General features: G+C 46.1%; 1 protein-coding gene across 1 annotated transcript in view; it reads left to right on the top strand.

The window, feature by feature from the left end:
• Positions 1-11,543: 11,543 nt before the first annotated feature.
• HABP2 (hyaluronan binding protein 2) overlaps positions 11,544-22,118 on the top strand; it is a 35,934-nt gene continuing 25,359 nt past the window's right edge. Inside the window, exon 1 of the mRNA XM_033182320.1 lies at positions 11,544-11,755. Within this exon, the coding sequence (XP_033038211.1) occupies positions 11,687-11,755 (69 nt within the window). The 5' untranslated portion in view covers positions 11,544-11,686. The remainder of the gene's footprint in view (positions 11,756-22,118) is intronic.

Genomic DNA, 22,118 nt, shown 5'->3' with positions numbered 1-22,118 from the left:
TTCTGCAGACTGGGCAGGTTGGAGGAGAAAATGAACTCTGGAGAAAGGGGACTATACAGGGCAAAATCACCTGTCTCCAGGCCAACTGATAAGCACTGCACAAACTCACTGTGCAAACAATCGCAGGGATGGCTGCTCAACACGAAGCACCGTGACAGCACACGGATCAATAATCAACTTTGAGGACAGAGGGAGATCAGTAGGGGCAAGGAAATAAGAAACGCTTACATTTGGGGCAGGCAATGTGTTTAGGAAGCATTCCAGCTCCCTAATTACTGCACTGGCAAAATGGATCAAATGAACTACATTTTACAGTTGAGAAAACTGAGGCTTAGGGGCGTTTCTGATTTGCCCAGGAATGCAAAGCTGGTACGAGAGGGAACTAGCACGAAATCCCAGTCCCTGGAGGCCAAGTTTAGCTCTGGCTACACTCTCCTGACCTTGCTCTTCATAAATTCTGAGGCTTCTCAAATGTCATCTGTTCCATGTGGTCTAACACTTGACCATTCTCTAATTATGCTACTGGGTAGTAATGGCTGAACATGGGAGATCTATGCTACATGGCAGGAACTGTTCTAAACACTTCAGCTGTTGTGAACTGACCTAAGCCAATTTGTCCATTCAACAGCTGTCAGGCTTTTTTGGAAATAATAGGGGTTTCTGATAATTAGAGGAAGGTGGGAGCTATACATCTCCCCCTCTCAACCTTGCTACCTGGTGGTTTTACAATGAAAGTCGTTCTGCCACATGTACAAAGAGGCAGAAAATCACCCACATGTGGGTCCCGGTAAGTCCCACTCTGCCTCTGCAGCACTCTGACACACGTTTCGCAGGAAAGAATCATTTTGCAGTCACAGTTCAACAGCAGGGTCAGTTGGCCTTCTGGTTGGACCAGAAGTCAGAAGCAAGACCAAATGGAGGTCTAGACCTAGAAATCGCCTCTGAAGGTGGAGACAACTTTGCCAGATTCTTTTATCTTGTACATTCCAGGGCAAAGGTGCCTGTTCAGTCATTTTAGCGAACCATCTATCTTTTTTTTTCTTTTCTTTTCTTTTTTTTTTTTTGAGATGGAGTCCTGCTCTGTCACCCAGGCTGGAGTACAATGGCACAATCTTGGCTCACTGCAAGCTCCGCCTCCCAGATTCCAGCGATTCTCTTGTTTCAGCCTCCCAAGTAGCTGGGATTACAGGCACCCGCCACCACACCTGGCCAATTTTCGTATTTTTAGTAGAGACGGAGTTTTGCCATGTTGGCTAGGCTGGTCTGGAACTCCTGACCTCAAGTGATCTGCCCACTTCGGCCTCCCAAAGTACTGGGATTACAGGCATGAACCACCACACCTGGCCCTAACCATCTATCTTGAGTTTGCTCACTTCATCAATGAAATGCATTTTTTAACATTCTTTTTTTTTCTTTCTTTCTTTTTTCTTTTTTTTTTTTTATTATACTTTAAGTTCTAGGGTACATGTGCATAACGTGCAGGTTTGTTAAATATGAATACTTGTGCCATGTTGGTGTGCTGCACCCATCAACTCGTCAGCACCCCTCAATTCATCATTTATATTTAACATTCTTTATGCTAGTGAACTGCACCACCATGGACGCACATTTAGATAGTAATATTTGAAGTCCCTGCCGTAGATACTCCAGAAGGTGGATCATTTAACAAATGCTCTCAGAGCACTCCCTAGGTGATGGCATGGTTCCAAGCACTTTGAACTTTACACATCCTAATCTATGTCATTGTCACAACAAGCCCATAAGGTATGAACTATTCTTATCTTCATGTCACAGGTGAGGAAACTGAGGCATGGAGAAGATGACCATGGCTGAGTTCTGTTCTCCCCTCTATCCACAGATCCAAACCTGACACTGGGAACACAATAAATAAATACATGTTGGTAATAGATAATAATCACCAAAATGGCGGTTGGTTCCACTGAATGGCCTGAGCTTGGACTGTGTGGTAGAGGATGGGTAGCAGCTGAGAGCTAGCCTGTCATGACTGATGGTACCCATTTCACACTTACCATGTTTCCCACATGCCTTCCTCCAATTCTCTTGCGTCCTTCAAGGGTAGGAGTTGGCCTTGGCCAGGACCTGGTTGCCTAAATGTCTGCAGAGTTGCCTATTTGGGCTTTCGTTAACAGAGACAGAAGTATATTATGCATCTTAGGATTCTATAGTACCAGCACTCAATCAGTTCTTCTAAAATGAGTGAATAAATGCACGGCTCAGGGAGAGGAACCACAGAGCTCTGTGTGTGGTGCTGTTTCCACTTTTGTTTAACTCCCTTTATGAAAATTTTCTCCTTCGATTATCACGTCAATTTGGAAGAAGATGTATGGTTTTCATAATAAATTCGAAATAAATCAAGCAATGAGATAGGAAAAGAGAGGAAGATAAATGAACATGAATCCAGAACCTACTGTGTTCCAGGCACTTTCACATGTATCATCTCAAAAATAGATCATCAGAAATATATCATCACACAAAAGTTATTCAAGACAGGCTCAGAGAGGTTAAGTGACTTACCTAAGATCACACAGCAAGTAAATGGCTTTTCTGCTGGCTCTGTCTGATGCCAACCCAGACTCTTGCTAGCACACTACAGAGCTAGCATGCAAATGTGCTTAGGGAAGATGGCAATGCCTGGAAGTGTCTAGAAGTACATTTTAGAGAAGTGCTCAGAGGTCTGCCTTCCTCAAAAGTAAAAAGGCTTTTGAAACTATCACAGCATATTCTATTCAGAAAGCCAACAAATCTAGATAGAAAGGGACACCCAAATCTCAAGATCCCTGCTCTCTTTCAGGTTTTCTATTACACAAAAGGGAAGGAGGTAGCTTTCCAACATGCAAAACATATGCAGAATTTTATGCAAAAATGTTTAATAAGTCAATGGTGCCCTTAGAACAAGAATCATCACAAGGCCCAGGTGCTGGCTGTTTGTGAGGCTGGAGACGCAAGGAGGCCGACTTGTGTTTCCATAGAGCTGATTATGGGATGGCAGAGATGGGCGGGGGTGAAAAACGCTCCTTCATAGACAACCACTGAACAGAGGAAATTTAAAATGTGAGAGGGAAGATTGAAGCCCCACTAAAAGATTAAAGAAAGAAGTGCAAATGGGCAGGTCAATGATTTTGAGGTGTTTCATTCACACTGGGCTGTGCCACATTTGGAGGCTGCAAGTCGTACTGCATCAATGGCTCTTATCTTTCCAAACATCATAGATCACAGGAGTCCGAACCACCAATGACTTAAAGCTAGGAGTCCTTATGGAAAGCAGGAGGCACCTCCGAATTTGAAGTCCATGGCTTGGCCGTGAGCTGTAGCCAAGAGAGGGATTTCTGTCTGTCTTTATTCATTTATTTTTCCTAAGAGACGGAGTCTGACTCTGTCACCCAGGCTGGAATGTAGTAACATGATCATAGCTTACTGTAACCTTCAACTCCTGGGCTCAAGCAATCCTCTTGCCTCACCTTGTCCTGCTTGGGACAGCTAGGAGTTTGAGCAGCTAGGACTGCAGATGTGCACCACCACACCTAGCTAATTTTTAATTTTTTGACATGGAGATGGGGTCTTGCTATGTTGCCCAGGCTAGTCTCAAATTCCTGGCCTCAAACTATCCTCCTGCCTCAGCTTTCAAAGGGCTGGGCCTACTATCTTTTGATCAAACGTAGCTGCCCACTGTCCCCTCCTGCTGCTGCCTCCAACCTAGCCCAAGCCCATGCCATCTCCTGCCTCACCTGCTGAGGTAGCCCCTCCTGGATCTATCTGTTTCCACTCCTGCCTCCTGTTAAATCCATCCTCCCATCTAGTTGCATTTATCTTATAAAAACCTCATCAGAGGCTGGGTGCGGTGACTCATGCCTGTAATCTCCGCACTTTGGGAGGCCAAGGTGGGCAGATCACCTGAGGTCGGGAGTTTGAGACCAGCCTGACAAACATGGAAAAAACCCATCTCTACTAAAACTACAAAATTAGCCAGGCATGGTGGCGCATGCCTGTAATCCCAGCTACTAATGCTTACTCTGCACCAGGTCCTGAGTGAGGACATAAAAACAGGGCACTGGACATGACTGATACGGTACCCTGCCTTATGAAGAACAGCACATGAGTGATGAGGGCACAAAATGAGGCTGGAAACGTAAGCAGAGGTCAGATCAAGCAGCGTCTCCATAAGAAATGGAGATTTTATTCAAAGTGCAAAGGAGGCTGGTCATGGTGGCTCACGCCTGTAATCCCAGCACTTTGGGAGGCTGAGGTGGGTGGATCACCTGAGGTCAAGAGTTCGAGACCAGCCTGGCCAACATGGTGAAACACTATCTCTACTAAAAATACAAAAATTAGCCAGGGGTGGTGGCACACACCTGTAGTCCTAGCTACTCGAGAGGCTGAGGCACAAGAATCACTTGAATCTGGGAGGCAGAGGTTGCAGTCAGCCGAGATCACGCCATTGTACTCCAGCCTGGGCAACAAGAGCAAAACTCCATCTCAAAACAAACAAAAAAACTGAAGTGTAAAGAAAAGGTCTTGAAGAGTTGTAAGCAGGGGTGTGATATAATCTGATGAAGTTGTTTTCTTTTATTTATTTATTTATTTTTTGAGACAGAGTTTTGCTCTTGTCGTCCAGGCTGGAGTGCAATGGTGTGATCTCGGCTCACCACAACCTCCGCCTCCTGGGTTCAAGTGATTCTCCTGCCTCAGCCTCCCGAGTAACTGGGATTATAGGCATGTGCCACCACGGCCGGCTAATTTTGTATTTTTAGTAGAGAAGGAGTTTCTCCATGTTGGGCAGGCTGGTCTCAAACTCCTGACCTCAGGTGATCCGCCAGCCTTGGCCTCCCAAAGTTCTAGGATTGCAGGCATGAGTCACCGCACCCGGCCTCTGATGAGGTTTTTATAAGATAAATGCAACTAGATGGGTGGATGGATTTAACAAGAGGCAGAAGCGGGAACAGACAGAGCCGGGAGGAGGCTACGTCAGCAGGTGCAGCAGGAGATGGCACAGTCTTGGACTAGGCTGGAGGCAGAAGAAGTGGAAGGTGCTGGAAGGATTTGAGATGCATTCTGGAGGTAGAAACATGCCAATAATTTGGATTTGGGAAGGGGGAGGGAAAGAAGAGCCCAATGACGATTTCCAGGTTTCTGACTTGGAAAGCTGTGTGTGTAATAGAGCCCTTGTCTAAGAGAGCACAGGAAGTGGCTGTTCATTCCTCCTGCTTCCCGCTGGCACTGCTTGAGCACCGACTGTGTGCTGGACACTCAACACTTGCTTCTGGAAAAAAAAAAGAGAATCAGTATCGCAGGTTTATCCAGACTCATGCTCAGCCTCAGACAGGCACACTTCGTCTGACCAAGCTGAGGAGTCACATGGAATTCACAATTGTCACTATGTCCTAGGGGATTCCAACTCCAACCTGTGCTCACCATCTCATAAGGTTTTTGTAAAAATGAAATCAGACCTGGAATTGACCATAGGGGGATTAAATGTTATTTTTTCCTATAAAATTCACTTACATGATGATGTAAATCATGCCAAATGATCTAATTTTTCTTTTTCCTTTGGCCAACAAGAAGGTTAGCTATAAATTTGTAGCTCAGATTAATGACTGTGTAGAGCTGATGGTTTCCACAATGGCATTCTGGTTTTCTCCTTGATATTGATTAATCCAACTACACATCCATCACTGTCTGCCCCGTGGATCAGCCTAGCCATGTTTGTGGCCCCAGCCATCTCTGAGTAGACCAAATATAGATCGTGATGTTCATCCAACATCTGACTGAGCCATTCAGGGTTCCTGAATTGGTTACTTGGGCTAAGCGATGTGGAATGAATTGCCAGCTAATAGTTGGAGTGGGTGCTGTGTGTGCCCATAGGTCCCCTCTTCACAGACGAGGAACCCTTTCTTTCAGCTGCCAGGTATAAGCTGCAAAGGGCTCTCAGCTAAGGATTACCTTTAACCAAATTATTATTATAATATAATTTGGTTGTATAGTATACAGAATAATTTCATCCAGTTATTTTTTGAGGACTGTTCTTAACCAAAGAGAATTGCCCAAAGTCACACCTCTTCCAGGAGGGCAGCTCATATCCAATGGTAGGACCATCCCAGTACAAAGGTCCAGTCCTCTTGGGTCATCACAGGACAACACTGAGGCCATCCTAGCTCCAGAACTTTCTGTGGATGGGCCTCTGTTGCAACTGCATTGCATTGCAACCTCTTCTTCTTCTGCCCAGTTCTGCTTTCTTCCCTCCCCCATGCGTATGGATCCCAAGACTATTCCCCCGTCAAACTTTCTGCATACAATCTCAGTGGCTCTATTTCCCAACCCATCCTAAGATGGTAGTGGCTGCTGTTGCTGGAAGGGCACTGGAAAGGCATCATTTCTTTAATAAACACTGGGCCCATTGCCACACCTAAAGAGTAATAGTAAGGAAGAAGAGAAAATGAAAACTGGCCAGGCAATGGGAAGTCTTAGCTTTTCAATATATTGTTTTCTTCAATAAGTGCTCAGGTAGCCCTATTCCAGGCCCTGGAGTCCATGCAGTAGAGTGGGAAAAACAGTTGGCTTGAAGTCAGAAGACTTCAAATCCTGGCCCTGTTTTAAGCTATGTGCCCTCGGGCAATTTATTACATCTAACCTCTCTGCGCCTCACTTTCTTTAACTGCAAAATGGGTCGGATTACCTTACATGGTAGTTACAAAGACTTGTAGGAGCTCAGGATTGTAAAAGCACTTGAAACACAGAAGCTGCTCAATACATATGCTCAAAAATACATTCCTTTCACAAATGGGGCATCCTAGTGCCTTCCAGGTTAGAGAATGGGGTGTGCAGTACCGATGAATTTCCAGTAGATATGAACATACTGAACTGTGCTTGGGGCCTCGGAGCAGAGCTGGGAAGGGCTTATGCCCAGTTAACAAGGCATTTCCGTTGCTCCTTCTTCCTAAAAGTGGAAGTTAATGGACCAGTCAGGGTGGCTGAGAGACCACAAGAAAGAGCAGGGACTTCCCTGCAGGATGTCTTCTCTGATCAACGAAGATTTTAGGAATGTATCTGAAGACCAGCCACATGACTAAGCAATTTCATTGTGAAAATGTAACTCCATAAGGCTGGAACCCGATCTGTCTTGTTTACTCCCTAGAGCGCTACTGGGCACATAGTAGGTGCTCAGTAAACACTTGTGGATTGAATGACTGAATGATCTTTAGTTCCCCACCCGACAAAAAAGTCTGATGATTTCCAGATGTGGTGTGTGTGCATGCTTTCTGGGTAAATGCTCTGAGGGCAGCATTGTGGCAACAGCCCAGATGCCCCTTCCATGTCTCAGTGTGCCTCCATTGTTTTCCAGTGTCCCCTGTAACTGTGCAATGCTTTGGCTGCATCACTTTCTCCCAAAGCAGTGTCTGCAAACCACGGCCCTCTTTTTGTAAATACAGCTTTATAGGAACATAATCATGTCCATTATCATAAGTGTCACTTGTGGCTGCTTTTGTGCTACCACTGCAGGATTGAGTAGTTGCAACAGAAAATGACTCTCTGGCCCTTTCAGAAAGTGTCTATTGATCTCATCCTAAAGAGATCAGATTAGACAAGGTTCATCCCCAGAAGGTGGTCATGCCTTCCCTGGGTTGGAGACTAGACTTACTGAGCACCAGGCCCTTTCATCTCTGAGGGGGCTCAGCAAGTCCCATCCCATGGAAAGACCACTGATTCCAAAGCCAGCGTGTTTTGCAAAGGTCTGCTCTATGCCCGCCATGACACTAAGCACCTTACCTTTACCCTCCCATCTACACCTCTGAGTAACGCCACGAAGAAAGAGCTACATTATCCCTATTTTATAGATGAGGAAACTGAGGTCCAGAAAGGATAAATGACTGGCCTGAGGTCACACAGGTGTGGAGGTGGCAGAGCTGGGGCTCAACCCCAGGTCTGTTCTGAGTCCGAGTGCTGCTTTTAGGTGCTTCTCTAGGCTGCCTCCCCTTCCTGAAGGCTTAGCAGGAAGAAGCCTCAAGGTATTTGAGGCAAACAAACAGGAAACACGATTGTTCAGGCCCAACAGGTGATTGCTGCATAAAAACAATCCCTCAGTTGGGCATGGTGGCTCACACCTGTGATCCCTGGGCTTTGGGTGGCTAAGGCAGGAGGATCGCTTGACCTCAGGAGTTCAAGACTTGCCTGGGCAATATAGTGAGACCTCCATCTCTACAAAAAATTTAAAAATTAATTGGGCATAGTGGCAAGTGTCTGTAGTCTCAGCTACTTAGGAGGCTGAGGCAGGAGGATCACTTGAGCCTGGGAGGTTGAGGTTGCAGTGAGTCACAATTTTACCACTGCACTCCAGCCTGGGCAACAGAGTAAGACCCTGTGTCTTAAGACAAAAACAAAAACAAAAACCAATCCCTTGCCTAGAACATCAAGGGGTGGCTCTCTGGCAAGAGCCTTGTGAAGAAGCCTTTCGTTTTGGTAAAGAATCAGCCAACTAGCGAACCAGACTCCCAAGGCCTCCCATGCAGGGCAGGGACTCTCTCCAGTGGTGTGTAACCTAACACGTGAGAAAGTGTCACCCAGGAAACAGCGAGACCAGATTAACTTGATAACATTTGAAACCCCCACCTGGATGAGCACTAAAGCCTTTGTGTTTGGATTTAAAAACCAGAGATCCCAGGTAGATTAGTTCCAGCTCCCCAGATAAAGACGTATTACGTGATTAGCCAGCCTCTTTTGTCCTTCAAATTAAAAAAGATTAAGTATATTTTAGAGAATTCTCTCCTTTAGGACTAAGTGTAGAAATTTATTTAATTTCACTTTGTCATGATAACAAAACTTTAGGGAAATAAGAGACAATACGTGGAAGGCCTGCAGTTATTACAAAAAGAGCAAAATTGTTCCCTTTTGTTTGAAAATAAGGAGAAGATTACATGTCAGGGAAATTAATCTGATTACAAAGATGAACAGCAAACTCACCAGGTCACTTCCTGTTGACACAGGAAGAAAAGCTTCTGGCTTGTTTTCTGGGAATCTCTCCACAAAGTCAGAAGGTCAGTAATTCACACGAGGCAGTGGAGAGGAAAAGAGACGCCTGAGTCTCATGAGTGATTTCGTGGTTTGGCTTGCCTGAACATTTCCGTTTTTGTTTTTTACCGTCTGTACAAACACTGTGAAGACTCCGGCAAAGTCCTCATGTGTGCTGCCTCCTTGGCCTTGCTCCGGGATCAGGTAACCACCAACAAAATCCTCAGCACTGCACAGATATCCTGTTTAACCACCATGTCACCGTGGCCACCATGTCATCATAGCCACCTTCCATCCTCCCGCCCATGAGGATTTCTATTCCATCACCTTGTTTCACTCTTTTTCGTAGAAATCACTAACGAAAATTGACTGTTTACTTTTTCACTCTCTGCCCATCTCCTCCTCAACCAGTTCACACACCTGCCTCCTTCTCTCCACATCACCAATGCCTGGCTCACAGCAGAGCCTCTGTAAGTATTTGATGAATATTAATGGAGTGTTCATGAATAAGTTGACGTGTGCTTAAAATTTCACAAATGCTTTTAGTTTTTCACATCCAGTTTTTCCTTTCACATTGAGTTGGCTATGCTGTCTAAGGCATCCTGGTGATAACATGTCCAACTGTCACGTGAATAAAGTGGTTATTCATTTGTTCATTCCAGCCAACATAAATTTATTGAGTGCCTATTGAGTGCTGGGCACTTATGCCAAGGATTCAGTGGTGATCGAAACAGAGGGCCTGCTCTTCCTGAGGGCCTGCTGTCCTGAGTTTTCAGTCTAATAGCTAAATAAGGAACATAGGAAACAATAGGGACACTGGGGAACAAATATGAATGAAACAGCAATACGGCTGTGACATTACGACCTCGATAAATGCTGTAAAGAAGAAATGTATGCAGGGCTTCTGAGGAAGTAATGTTCGGGCTAAAAGATGAAAGATGCATTAACTAGGAGAGTTAATGAAATTAACTTGCTCAAGAGTGAGCAGCGTTCCAGTTAACAGATTTATGATTGTCATAAGAATTAGGGGAAGGACAGAGTAAGGCTAGAGAAGAACTTTCTAGGAAAAGGGACTACAGCCAGGCGTGGTGGCTCACGCCTGTAATCCTAGCACTTTGGGAGCCGGAGGCGGGTGGATCACCTGAGGTCAGGAGTTTGAGACCAGCCTAGCCAAGATGGCGAAATCGCATCTCTACTAAAAATACAAAAATTAGCCAGGCGTGATGGCATGCACCTGTAGTCCCAGCTACTCAGGAGGCTGAGGCAGGAGAATCACTTGAACCCGGGAGGCAGAGGTTGCAGTGAGCCAAGATCGTGCCACTGCAGTCCAGCCTGGATGACAGAGCGAGACTCTGTCTCAAAATAATAATAATAGTAATAACAATAATAATAATACAAAGAAAAAGGGACTACTAACATGAGCATGTATTATGGTGATCAGGTGGATGTGGATGGTGCGGGGGACGGGGTGGGGGGAGTTGATGGCTGCCTAAAATAGGATGGATAAAAGAAAATAAGTTATTTAGGAGGTAAAATGGCAGGACCAGGACTTGGCCAGTCCTTCAAGGCTCGTCTGGTGACTGGGGCATTCTTCCAGGCTCGGACCTGTGAGGCCCTCCCAGGCTGGCAAATTGGCTTTCAGAAGTAGATGCAACCACAGACGCAGTCCACGTGCCAAACAGGGATAGCAAGTGGGGGAAGGGCTGGGCAGGGGGCACGGGTGAGCATGTGCCTTCGCTGGCAGCGGCATTTCAAAACTTGGATTTATGACTCAGGTCCGGAGGATTCCTGAAAACCAGGCATAGATTACTGTGGGCAGTCAGTTGTTTACAGGAGATCAAGATCATGCCTATTAAAGAGATCAGTTGTGTCCACAAGAACCCACACTTAATGGGTAATTGCTGCTTAATAGAACTCTACCTGCAACCAGCATAACTAAATAAGGAACATAGGAAACAATTGTCCCGAAATATGAACACTATGTTTTTTTTTCCTCCCCTTGATCAAAGAAAGACTCCAATGAAAGGGGGAAAATAATTAAAAAGTAAAAGCCTTACGTAATGAGGTTTAAAAGAAAACTTTTGAAGGCAACAAGCAACTGTGGGCAACACTTCAAAGGGCCCAGAATCAATGTTTGTCAATAGCAGTTTTGCATCCTTTAATTTATCTCTCACGAATATAAAGTGTGATGTTATTAGGAACCCATCCATGCCTTAATTCTGTTTGCGATTTGATGAACCAGAAGTCTATTAACATTCTGTACAAATCGGCACTGGCAGAGGCCTGTGGCACAGGCTTCACCTGATCTTTTATCCTGAGGCTGGGATGCTAGTTACACTGTCAGGCTTTCTGTACGGAACATCCAGCAGCTGCCATGTGCACCGTGGAGCCGGGGGCTCTTTATGTCAGCTACTTTCTTTGGAGAGTTTCTCCCCAGAAGAGAAACCACCTCATGACTCAGCCCAGCCCCAAAGTTGCCATTTGTTTAATCAAGATAGTTGGTTTGCAAAACATTAAACATTAAACAGTATTTGATGCCTAGTTAATAATTTGCATCCTCTTCATTTGTTCCTGAATCCTTGGAGACTGACATTTTCCCCCCTAAAGGCATAGACAACAAAAGAAATTTTATTGAGAGCAAAACACAAGTCCTTAAACTACAAAGATGTTTGCCAGGATGTCTGATCTCCATGTTCTGCTGTTAATGGCTCTGGTGGGAAAGACAGCCTGTGGGGTGAGTGTTCTTTTCTAATAACTGTAGTTGAGAGACTGAAGTTTACTAGGGAGGACCAAGCTAGGCTGGGAGTGATGAGAAACTTTAGAGTGAAAGGCTGGAGTTGCCAAGTTGGAGATGTTCTAACTACAAGAACCAGTGCAGGCCTGTGGCTTGGTTTCTTTTGAACAGCCACTCCCATGGGAACATGTGTCTGACTTGAGCCACCTTAGAGCATTCCAAGGTGGCTCAAGGTGCTGGAATGCACTGGATGAATGCATTCCAGCAAAGGAGACTGGGGCAAGAAAATGTGCCCCAGGGCATGTGTTGTGACCTGTCGTGGATCTCATAGACCCCTTTGAGAAGCCATGGAAAGCTATAAACTATCTCCCCAGGAAAATATACCTATCTATTGGTGTTGACACACACAGCTTTCCAGCGATTTGGGGCTGACACTAGTGTAAGAACCAATGCACTATGGCCTTAGAGGGGAAGCCTGCTGACTGCAAACGATCCTGGAAATGGGTCTGCATAAATCGTTTGGATTTGGGGAGAAGTTTTGTGTTTAGTACTTTGTCTCCTTTTTCCCATGACAGCAGCGGATGAGGTAGAGAAGGTGAGCAGGGGCCCAAGGGAGGTTGCAGTGAGCAGGGAAGGGAAGTCCCGTCAGAGAGTCTTGAATGGAGGACTCAGGACCTTACGGAGCAGATGACTTGTCAAGACATTAGTTCCTTCTGCGTGCCGTGGTCCAAGAGTGTCAGATGGATCTCTGCGGGCATGCGAAACAGGGCCTTGCACAGAAATAGAGTCTCCTGGGAATTCCGTGCTGGTTGTAGTCTGAGGCATGAATGTGGGCTTTGGAGCCAGGGTTTGAATCTCAGCTTTGCCACATTCTAGCTGTGGAATGTTGGGCAAGGAACATAATCTGTCTGAGCCTCAGTGTTGTCCTCTGCAGATCAAGTGCTAACCTCTCATAGATTTGGGGAGGGCTGCAATTAAACGAGGTCATGTATGTGGCTTGCAAATAAATGTGAGCTCTACTCCCTTAAAATGTCAAGAATGAACACAACTTCTCTATAAAAATCAGGGAGTACTCCGCCTTGTTGGGGAGGGGTGCTAGAAAGCGGGCAGAGGGGCCGGGCGCGGTGGCTCAAGCCTGTAATCCCAGCACTTTGGGAGGCCGAGACGGGCGGATCACGAGGTCAGGAGATCGAGACCATCCTGGCTAACACGGTGAAACCCCGTCTCTACTAAAAATACAAAAAAAAAACTAGCCAGGCGAGGTGGCGGGCGCCTGTAGTCCCAGCTACTCGGGAGGCTGAGGCAGGAGAATGGCGTGAACCCGGGAGGCGGAGCTTGCAGTGAGCTGAGATCTGGCCACTGCACTCCAGCCTGGGCGACAGAGCGAGACTCCGTCTCAACAACAAAAAAAAAAAAAAAAAAAGAAAGTGGGCAGAGGATGAGAACTGAAATAACAGTCATAACCTCTCTGTCTTGTTAAGTACCTTTGCATTTTGTTCCCCATTTCACTCCATAGAGCATTTCCTGAAAGAAGCAGATTAAGTTACAGGTTTTCTGATTAGCATGTTTTTAAAACAATAGCTTCTCCTTTCTTTTCCGTCAACTGTGCTCAGACACCTACCTTAGCTCTGTATTAAGTTGCCAAGTGACTCACTTCTGAAAGGGTTTTCTTTTCAAATCATGACTTGTGTGTGTGTGGTGGCTGCAATTACAAATTGTTGTCAAGCCCGTACATCATTTGATGGCTTGTTGGGTGTCTGAGGCCGAGACACAGCAGAAATACCACAGGTCTAGAGAAAGGCAGGAGAAATCATCAGCGGCCCACACGGGACCCAGAGAACATACCAGTCGGAAAGAGTTCGATCCTAAACTTTGCAGGCAAGGAGAAACGTTGACACAGTCTGTTTGAAGTTCACACAAGGATAATGGTCCCGAAAAATCCCTTTTTTGCAAACCCTAGTGAATTTTTAGGGTTAGCGATGAAATTATAAGTCAATCATGGATAAAAGAGAAAATATGAGAGTTAGCCTTCAGGCAATGAGCTTAGTCAATTCCAAAGAGAGGATTCGGGGCTTTGGAATGCTTTCTTACCCCAGATGTGTGCCAGACAGGTGGTCGGGAAGGCGGCTTGTGTTCCACAGGCCGGCACACAGACATCAGGGGAAAGGGGCCAAGTCGTTCAGATGCTTTGGAGAGTTTGGGGCATCATGGGGGGTAAAGAAGCCACATAGACAGCTGGGTTGGGTGGCCTCTCCAGCCCCACACAGCTAAAAGTCATAACTAACTGCTACCATTTAATGAGGAGTCCTAAGTGCTAACCCCTGAACTTTCTATGAATTAGTTCATCTCTGGAAGGACCCCAAGAAGTAATTCCTACTATGCTCCCATTTTACAGACACAAAGCTGGAAAACCGGGCCAGTCCCAAGTCATATAGCTGATGAGTAGCCGAGCTGAGCTCTAGATTACAGACTGGTTTCCGTGTAGCCAGTCTCCTGTCTGAGGCCCTGGGTGAGGATGAGACTTCTTTGGCTCGTACAGCTTCAGGGCCATGGCTTTTCCTGTAGGGAAAGGAGGCTCTTCGACCAGGCACACGTTTGCTGGGTGAAGCGTAATGGACTCTACGTGTCTCTGAAACTCCAAAGAAAGGCAGCTGCAAGATCTGTGGTCACTATTCATTGGAAAGATGCCCAGGTACTCTCCCGTGAATTCAGATCATGTAGCAAATGAGGACTGTTCTTTGGAATCATCTGTCATGGAGATTTTTATTCTGATATCCACTAGCCCAAGAGATATGGGTCAAAAATCATTGCTGTGAACTCCAAGGCATCATTCATTGTGCCTTCCTGTTTTAGTTGAGATTTGATTTTTCTAACCTATCATTTTTGAGCACCTGTCCAGCACAGCCTCTTATCATTATCCCTGTTTTATGGATAAGATACAAACCCAGAGATGTTAAACTAACTTTCCGGCCAGGATTGGGGCCAGAACTGTCTGACTCCACGTTCATCACAGGAGGCCTGCTAAACTGTAAATAAGGCATGGACTGTCTTAGAAATCTCTTCTTGCTAGGATTCTTAGAGTGATTTGGGGCCCAGCTGGGCTCAGCCATAATGGAATTTGACCTCTCCAAGCCCAGAAACCAGAGGACAATGCTTGTCAAGCTTGCCTGCTTACTCAGCCCATCCCTAGAAAGGAGGAAAGACAAAGCCTTCTCTCCTCTGCAAAGGAGGTGCTTTCAATTAAAACAATGCTTACGTTTCTGGGCTTTTGAAACCCTAGAACTCTAGAATCTTCCCAGGTATAGAGCCACAGAAAAGTTTGCCTAGGTCAGAAGTTGCAAATTGGCAGCTTGAAATACACTTTGCTCGCAGTTCAAGTTTAATTTGGTGGGTAGAAGATTGGTTCGAAGAGTATTTTAGTTTTATTTTAATTGCTTGGCTGCATTTGAAAATTGGAACACAGAACATTTCCCATAAAGTTACAGATTCCCAGCTTTTCTTGAAAATCAGACATCTGAGTAGCACTGGGTTCACATTCTTGGCTGGCAACATGGAGCGGGCTAGCCACTGCTGCTGTTATTAGAAGTTTGAGGCCAGGCGTGCTAGTTCATGCCTGAATCCCAGCACTTTGGGAGGCCAAGGTGGGAGGATTGTTTGAGGCCAGGAGTTTGAGACTAGCAACATAGCAAGACCCTGTCTCTACGAAAAAAAAATTTTTTTAATTAAGCAGGTGTGGTGGTACATGTCTGTAGTCTCAGCTACTTGGGAGGCTGAGGCAGAAGCATCACTTGAGCCCAGGAGGTGGAGACTGCAATGAGGAGAGAAGGTGCCATTGCATTCTCTCTCAGAAAGAGAAAGAAAGAAAGAAGAAAGAAAGAAAGAAAGAAAGAAAGAGAAAGAAAGAAAGCTGAGTTTCCCAGATCCTGCTAGTCCTCTCTCTCTCTTTCACTGTTTGTTTTTTTTTTTTTTTTTTTTTTTTTTTTTTTTTTGTAGAGACTGGTTTTTGCTGTGTTCCACAGGCTGGTATCGAACTCCTGACCTTAAATGATCCTCTTGCCTTGGCCTCCCAAAGTGCTGAGATGACAGGTGTGAGACATCATGCCTGGCCCCTATACTATCTAGAAGCCGTCCTCTTGACCAGTGTTCATTGTCTGCCTGGTTCTGCTTTAGTGCACTTCTCTGGCTATTGCTCAGAAACGCTGTGGATATTGACTTATCGGACCCAGTGTGAGATGGGCAAGTGACCAGGCTCAGCATCCGATTAATTCAAGCATCCACACCTGCATGGGCTCCAGGACCAAACAAGGCCTTGGACAGGAAGATGGGAGCCACTCTTTTCAAAGCCTCCAGAATGCCGGTCTCTTTTGGGCCTAGGAGAGACTGAAGAGACATTCCTCCCTCTTACTGCCATCTACACAGTCTTAGAGAAAGGGGAGGGACTGAATTTCACTGCAAATTCTCATAGATTTTTTTTTTAACTGATCCAAAGCACAAGTCCAACTCATTACCTTTAGCGGTGTACACTAGTATTTAGGGAAATCAGGTCGTGGGAAATCACACGCGTATATAGGCACAGGTATATTTATATTTTAAATTCATTAGAGTTTCCTAAATGCAAGAGCAATTCTGCTGTCACAGAGAAACAGCATGGCAGAATATTCGGCAGCCAGGATTTTAAATAAAACATGCTTTTTCTTCATAATTAATATAACAAGCTTTCCTGGCTTAAGACTTGGCAATGATCCCAGGAAAATGGTGGGGGGAGGGGGTTGGTGCGCCATGCCTGTGACCCGCAAACAAGTTCCAGGAAAAGTTGACGCTGAGTAAGTTCTCCTTAGTCGGCCCTTCCGGCAGGGGTGCACCCTGAGGAAACAAAACGAACTCACTGACAACAGTGGCCAATAATAATCGCAGTGAGAATAATCATAATAATTAATAGTAGCAGCAACCATTTGTAAAGTCTTTACCTATACCAGATGAGGCATGCTTTATGTTTATTATCTCATTTAAGCTTCCCCCAAACCCTATGAGGCAGGGACCAATGTCATTCTCATTTCATAGACAAGAAACGAAGCATAGAGCAGTTAAATCGTCTACCCAAGATGGCACCTCTGGGAGGTTACAGTTCTGGGATTCAAGGTCTGTCCAACGCCAAGTTCTTTGCTCATAAGCACTGTGGTTGAGATCATCATGCCTGGCACCGCCCAAAGACAAACAAGACCGTTCCGTGTGGTGTCAAAGGTGTCAAAATGGGCAGCAGCCTGAGACTCCAGCTTCCAGCAGGAGACAAAGTCACTCCCACCTGGACGCTCCCTCAGCAGCCCCGAAGCTTTGCTTTCCAACATCACAAGGATCGAGTCTTGCCAGCTAGCAAACCAGTTCATTCAGTGTTTTCAAAACTTCAGTCATGAATGAAGCCATCTTCAGAAATTCTGCCAACGCCCAAATTAGTTTCTTAATACTTTTGTTAAAGACTCACCGTTTCTCTAAATTGATTTAGTTCTAAAGGAAATTGTCATTACTACAAAGAAAGCAAAGTGATGTCGTTGAATTCTAGCTGGCTGCTGGTGACATGCTAAAGCTCTGAGCCTGAAGCAGCTTTCTCCTCCTTAGAGGAAAGATCAGCAGGAGGCAGAGGATAGAGACACCAGCACCCCCCAGTCCTTTCCCCTGGTGGGATTGGAAGGACAGTCAACCTGAGAAAAGAAAGACTTTCTCACGCTCTTTCTGTTTTATTCTAATGCTCTTATTTCACATCCTGGCTAGGCACCACCTCAATCAACTCAGGTACCCCCAGTGGCTCACATCTGATGCCTTGGAAAGCGCAGGAGTGAGCACAGCTTCAGCAGAGGTGGTGCTGATGCCCAGCGGGGGAGTTACCTTCCTGAAGCCCTGGGCTATTTGCTGGGGCTGATTGACCAAAAAGGGCAAAGGAGGGGCTTGTGCTTATAAGGCAGGCCCCACTCTCAGCTGCGCTTTGGTTTTGTCCACTTGCTTGTCTTAATTTTTTTTTTTTTAAGATAAAATCTCACTCTGTTGCTCAGGCTGGAGTGCAATGATATGATCTTGGCTCAATGCAACCTCTGCCTCCCAGGTGAAAGCGATTCTCCTGACTCAGCCTCCCAAGTAGCTGGGATTACAGGCACCCGCCACTACGCCCAGCTAATTCTTGTATTCGTGGTAGACACAGGGTTTCACCATCCTGGCCAGGCTGGTTTCAAACTCCTGACCTCAACTGATCCACCTGCCCTGGCCTCCCAAAGTGTTGGGATTACAGGCGTGAGCCACCGCACCTGGCCTTTGCTTGCCTTTTAAAAAGTCCTCCAAGAGCATTATCAGATGCAGAATTTTTACCCAGGCTCCTTGTCTTGGATAGCCTCACTCCCTAACCTTCAAAGCTCCCCTCCACCACCATCTGTTTGCCTCAAGTCCCTGGGATGAGCCATTTGTACAGGTATTTCTCACCAAGTCTCACCTGCAGAGTAATCATTGCAAATGCCGTTCTCCTCCTGAGCAGCCAAAGCTCCTTGAATAAAACACTAGAATTGGGAGAGGGAAGTCTTACTTTTATAACTGGGGAAACTGAGGCACAGAGAAACTCAACAACTTGCACAGGAGCAAAGATAGACCCTGAGTCCGCTCAGCCAGAAGCTTCCCATCCAAGAGAGCTTGGTATACCAAAGTGTGGCCAACGGCAGAGTCGCCTGGGCACTGGTGGAACATGGGTGTTGTGTTCCCGGCCCACCTCAGACCCATGGACACACAACCTCTGCAGGTGGGCCCCAGGGATCTGTATTTTTATCAAGCTGCCCAGACAATTCTTATGCACATTGAGGTTTAAGAACCGATGTCTTTAAAATGGAAATTCCCCGGATGTACAAATGGGACTCTTCTCTTTCTGCCTCTTACCCCATCCCATCTCTGCCTGCCACTGTCACAGGAAGCTGCAGCTTAGCCCTTAGCTGGGCATGGTCAGAGTGGCCAGCCCTGGGCTTTAGAGCAGGGAAGCTGCACAGAGTCCCTCTGAGCCAAGCACAGGTGACCAGTGTCAGAGCCAAGAGACCCGAGCTTGAGTCCCTCCCCTGCCCCAATGCATCCTTGACCTTGTCCATGGTGAAGCCACTTCACCATGCTGGGCCTCAGCTTCCTCCTCTGCAGATGAAGGGTCTAAGCCAGTTCCTCTCTACAGTGGCTCCTGGCTCATCACTGTGGTCTGGTGAACAGCTTCACCCAGGTATCCAGGAAGGAAAACATCCACAGGCACTGCTGGCCAGCGCCTTCTCCTTTGGCTTCCACATTTCCCCATGAGAGTCTTTGCCCCCTTGCCCTAAGCTTCAGGTGAAAGCAAAGCTGCCGTGAACCTGCCAGTCTTGAGATGGCATTGAGCAACGTGTGCAAAAGCAAGAAGGGCAAGATTCCTGTGCCTACGAAGGGACGGCGTGGCACCACTTCACACCTATTAGGATGGCTCACTTCATACCTGTTAGGATGGCTATCATTTTCAAGAATGGGGAATAACAAGTGTGGGTGAGAATGTGGAGAAATTGGAACTCTCACTGGTAGGTATGTAAAATGGTGCGGCCACTGTGGAAAACAGTATGGCGGTCCCTGACAAAGTTAAACGTAGAACTACCCTAGGACCCAGCAATTCTACATCTAAGCACATATCTAAAAGAACTGAAAGCAGAGACGAACAGAAAGCTGTACACCAATGTTCATAGCAGCATTATTCACAATAGCCAAAAGGTGTAAATGACCCATGTCCATCAAGAGATGAATGCATAAACAACATGTGTTTAGATAGATGGTGACAATGGAATACTGTTTAGCTGTAAAAAGGAGGGAAAGTTTGATACATGCTACCTAGAAGACCTTGGAAACATGACGCACAGTGAAATAAAGGCAGTCCCAGAAGGACAAATATTGTAGGATCCCGCTTCCATGAGATACTTAGAATTGCCAAATACACAGAGACAGAAAATAGGCTAGAGATTAGCAGGGCTGAGGGAGAAGAAGGAGGCATTTCTGTTCAACGAGTACAGTCTATGTTGGGGATGATGAAAAAGTTTGGGGATTAGAGCGTGGTGATGGGTACACAGCATTGTGAATGTAATTAGTATCACTGAATGGTACACTTACAAATGGTCAAAAGGATAAACGTGATGTTCTGTGTAAGTTACCGCAATTTTCAAATAAAAGGACTGAGTGGCTTGGCACAACTGCTCATCTTGGTGTCTTCTAGGATAAAGTTGGTTAGACAGAAAGTCAGGGAGGGGCAGAGAGAGAAGGAGCCCGTGTCTCTGAATCCTACTGATTTGTAGTGTAATCTTCTTGGAGGTGGGGAGTGTATACATCTAGTCTATTTTGTCCTATCTTTAATCCAGTGATGATTTCAACTCAGGCTGAAATGACGTCGCTTATCTTTGTGGCAGGAGCCAGAGAAGAACAACATGAGGCAGGACTTGGCCTGGGCACCGGCAGCCTCTGCCCTCTGCCACCTCCACTACTCGCTCTGGCCTTGAGCTCTTTGCCCAGCAGGGGGACCGGCCCTGCTGAACTGTGCACACTTGTCCCTGTCCACCTTCCAGTCCAGCGGTTGCAAGCCTTAACCATAGCCATAGTGTAGAGATCTCTCCTCCCCAGCTGCCCTGGGGAGTAATGCAGTCCCTCCCTGGTGGTTGGCAACATGTGGACTACCACCAGGCATAGGGTAGAACATGCAAGGAGGAAGGGATGGTGTGATTAGAGTCCCAGCCTTTTACCCAGCAAGCAGAAGATTTCTCTGCTCTTAGTTCATTCTGAGCTGAGCCTCTTTCCCCAAAAGACAAATCTGGCCCCATCTCCCCCGTCACTGCCTCCTAATCCCTCTGAGAACATTTTCTACCAGTGAATTCCTGGAACACATCAACTTAGACTTTTAGACTTTCTGTTTTGTCTTCCAGAAGTTTTGGAATTCTGGAAGGCAGAGGAAGAATCTTAGTTGAAATAATCACTGGATTAAAGATAGGACAAAATAGATTATATGTATGTGCACCCCACAACCAAGGAGATTACACTGTAAATCAGTAAGACTCAGAGACATGGGATCCTTCTCTCCCTGCCTTCCTCACTAACCAGCCTTAACCTGGGAGGACACCAGACTTTGAGACTCTGGTGGTTTAGGCAGTTTAACATTGCTAAGGGCCTGCTCTTAACTTTGAGGTCAGTGTCCTAAGCCACGGATCCATTGAGAAATCCCAAGTGTGGAGTAGAAGAAACGGTAGTTGGATCTAGAATGGTCTTTCTAAATATACTACAAAGCAGCTACTTCACCATGTGCAGAAGCAGCAGCGTCCACCCTCTAAGAGAAGATGGCTCAGCTGGGACCACGTGCTATTTTAGCCCTGTTGAAACTAGGAATGGATGTGGTGGGAGAAGTGAGCAGTGGCTTACATGCCTTTTGATGTGGGTGGAGATGTTTGTTAAGATGTATTTACCGCAGTAGGAGGCTGGTTGAGGCTCAATCTGACTTTTGTACTTTCTCCAGCTGTTACTGGGGCTAAGTAGGCCCTCTCTGTGGCTTGCCAGGCCTAGCCAGGCCTAGGCCAGATTAGACAAGCTTTTTTTTTTTTTTAAGACACTCTCACTCTGTCACCCAGGCTGAAGTGCAGTGGCACGATCTCAGCTCACTGCAACCTCCACTTCCCAGGTTCAAGCGATTCTTGTGCCTCAGCCACGCGAGTAACTGGGATTACAGGCGCCTGCCACCATGCCTGGCTAATTTTTGTATTTTTAGTAGAGATGGGGTTTTGCCATGTTGGCCAAGCTGGTCTCCAACTCCTGGCCTCAAGTGATCTGCCCACCTCGGCCTCCTAAAATGTTGGGATTACAGGCGTGAGCCACCGCGCCCGGCCCACAGATAGGCCTTTTTATAAAGTGTTCCAAGAACAGTGCCCCTGATTTTGAACCTAGCTCACAACTGCTTCTCTTAAGGTTAAGGAGCTTTTCTGTTTCTTTCTCCTCCATCCTCGCTTTATTACTGTGTACACGTGGCAGCTTCCTGGTCCCTCACAGCAATGGTGACTAAGAGCAAGGACTCTGATGTGAGACCGACGCTCTCCTGTCCTGGCTCCAGCATTTTCTAGTTAAGTTATTTTAGACAACTTTTTATCTGAAAACATCAGTTTTCTCACCTCTAAAATGGACCTAATCATAATACCTAAATTGTGAAGTATTGTGTGCAACAAACAAGACAAAATGCACGCAAAATATTTAGCACAGCTGATGGCACATTGTCAGCTCTAAAGGAATGTGAACTGACATCAGTTTTCTGCTTCTTAGTTATCTCTTGCTCCTACTCTTGCATTGATCTTTCTCTTTGGAT

Source organism: Trachypithecus francoisi, unplaced genomic scaffold (genome assembly GCF_009764315.1).
Source record: "Trachypithecus francoisi isolate TF-2019V2 unplaced genomic scaffold, Tfra_2.0 Contig01579, whole genome shotgun sequence".
In the NCBI taxonomy this organism is placed as follows: Eukaryota; Metazoa; Chordata; class Mammalia; order Primates; family Cercopithecidae; genus Trachypithecus; species Trachypithecus francoisi.
This window is presented reverse-complemented; position numbering and strand designations above follow the sequence as displayed.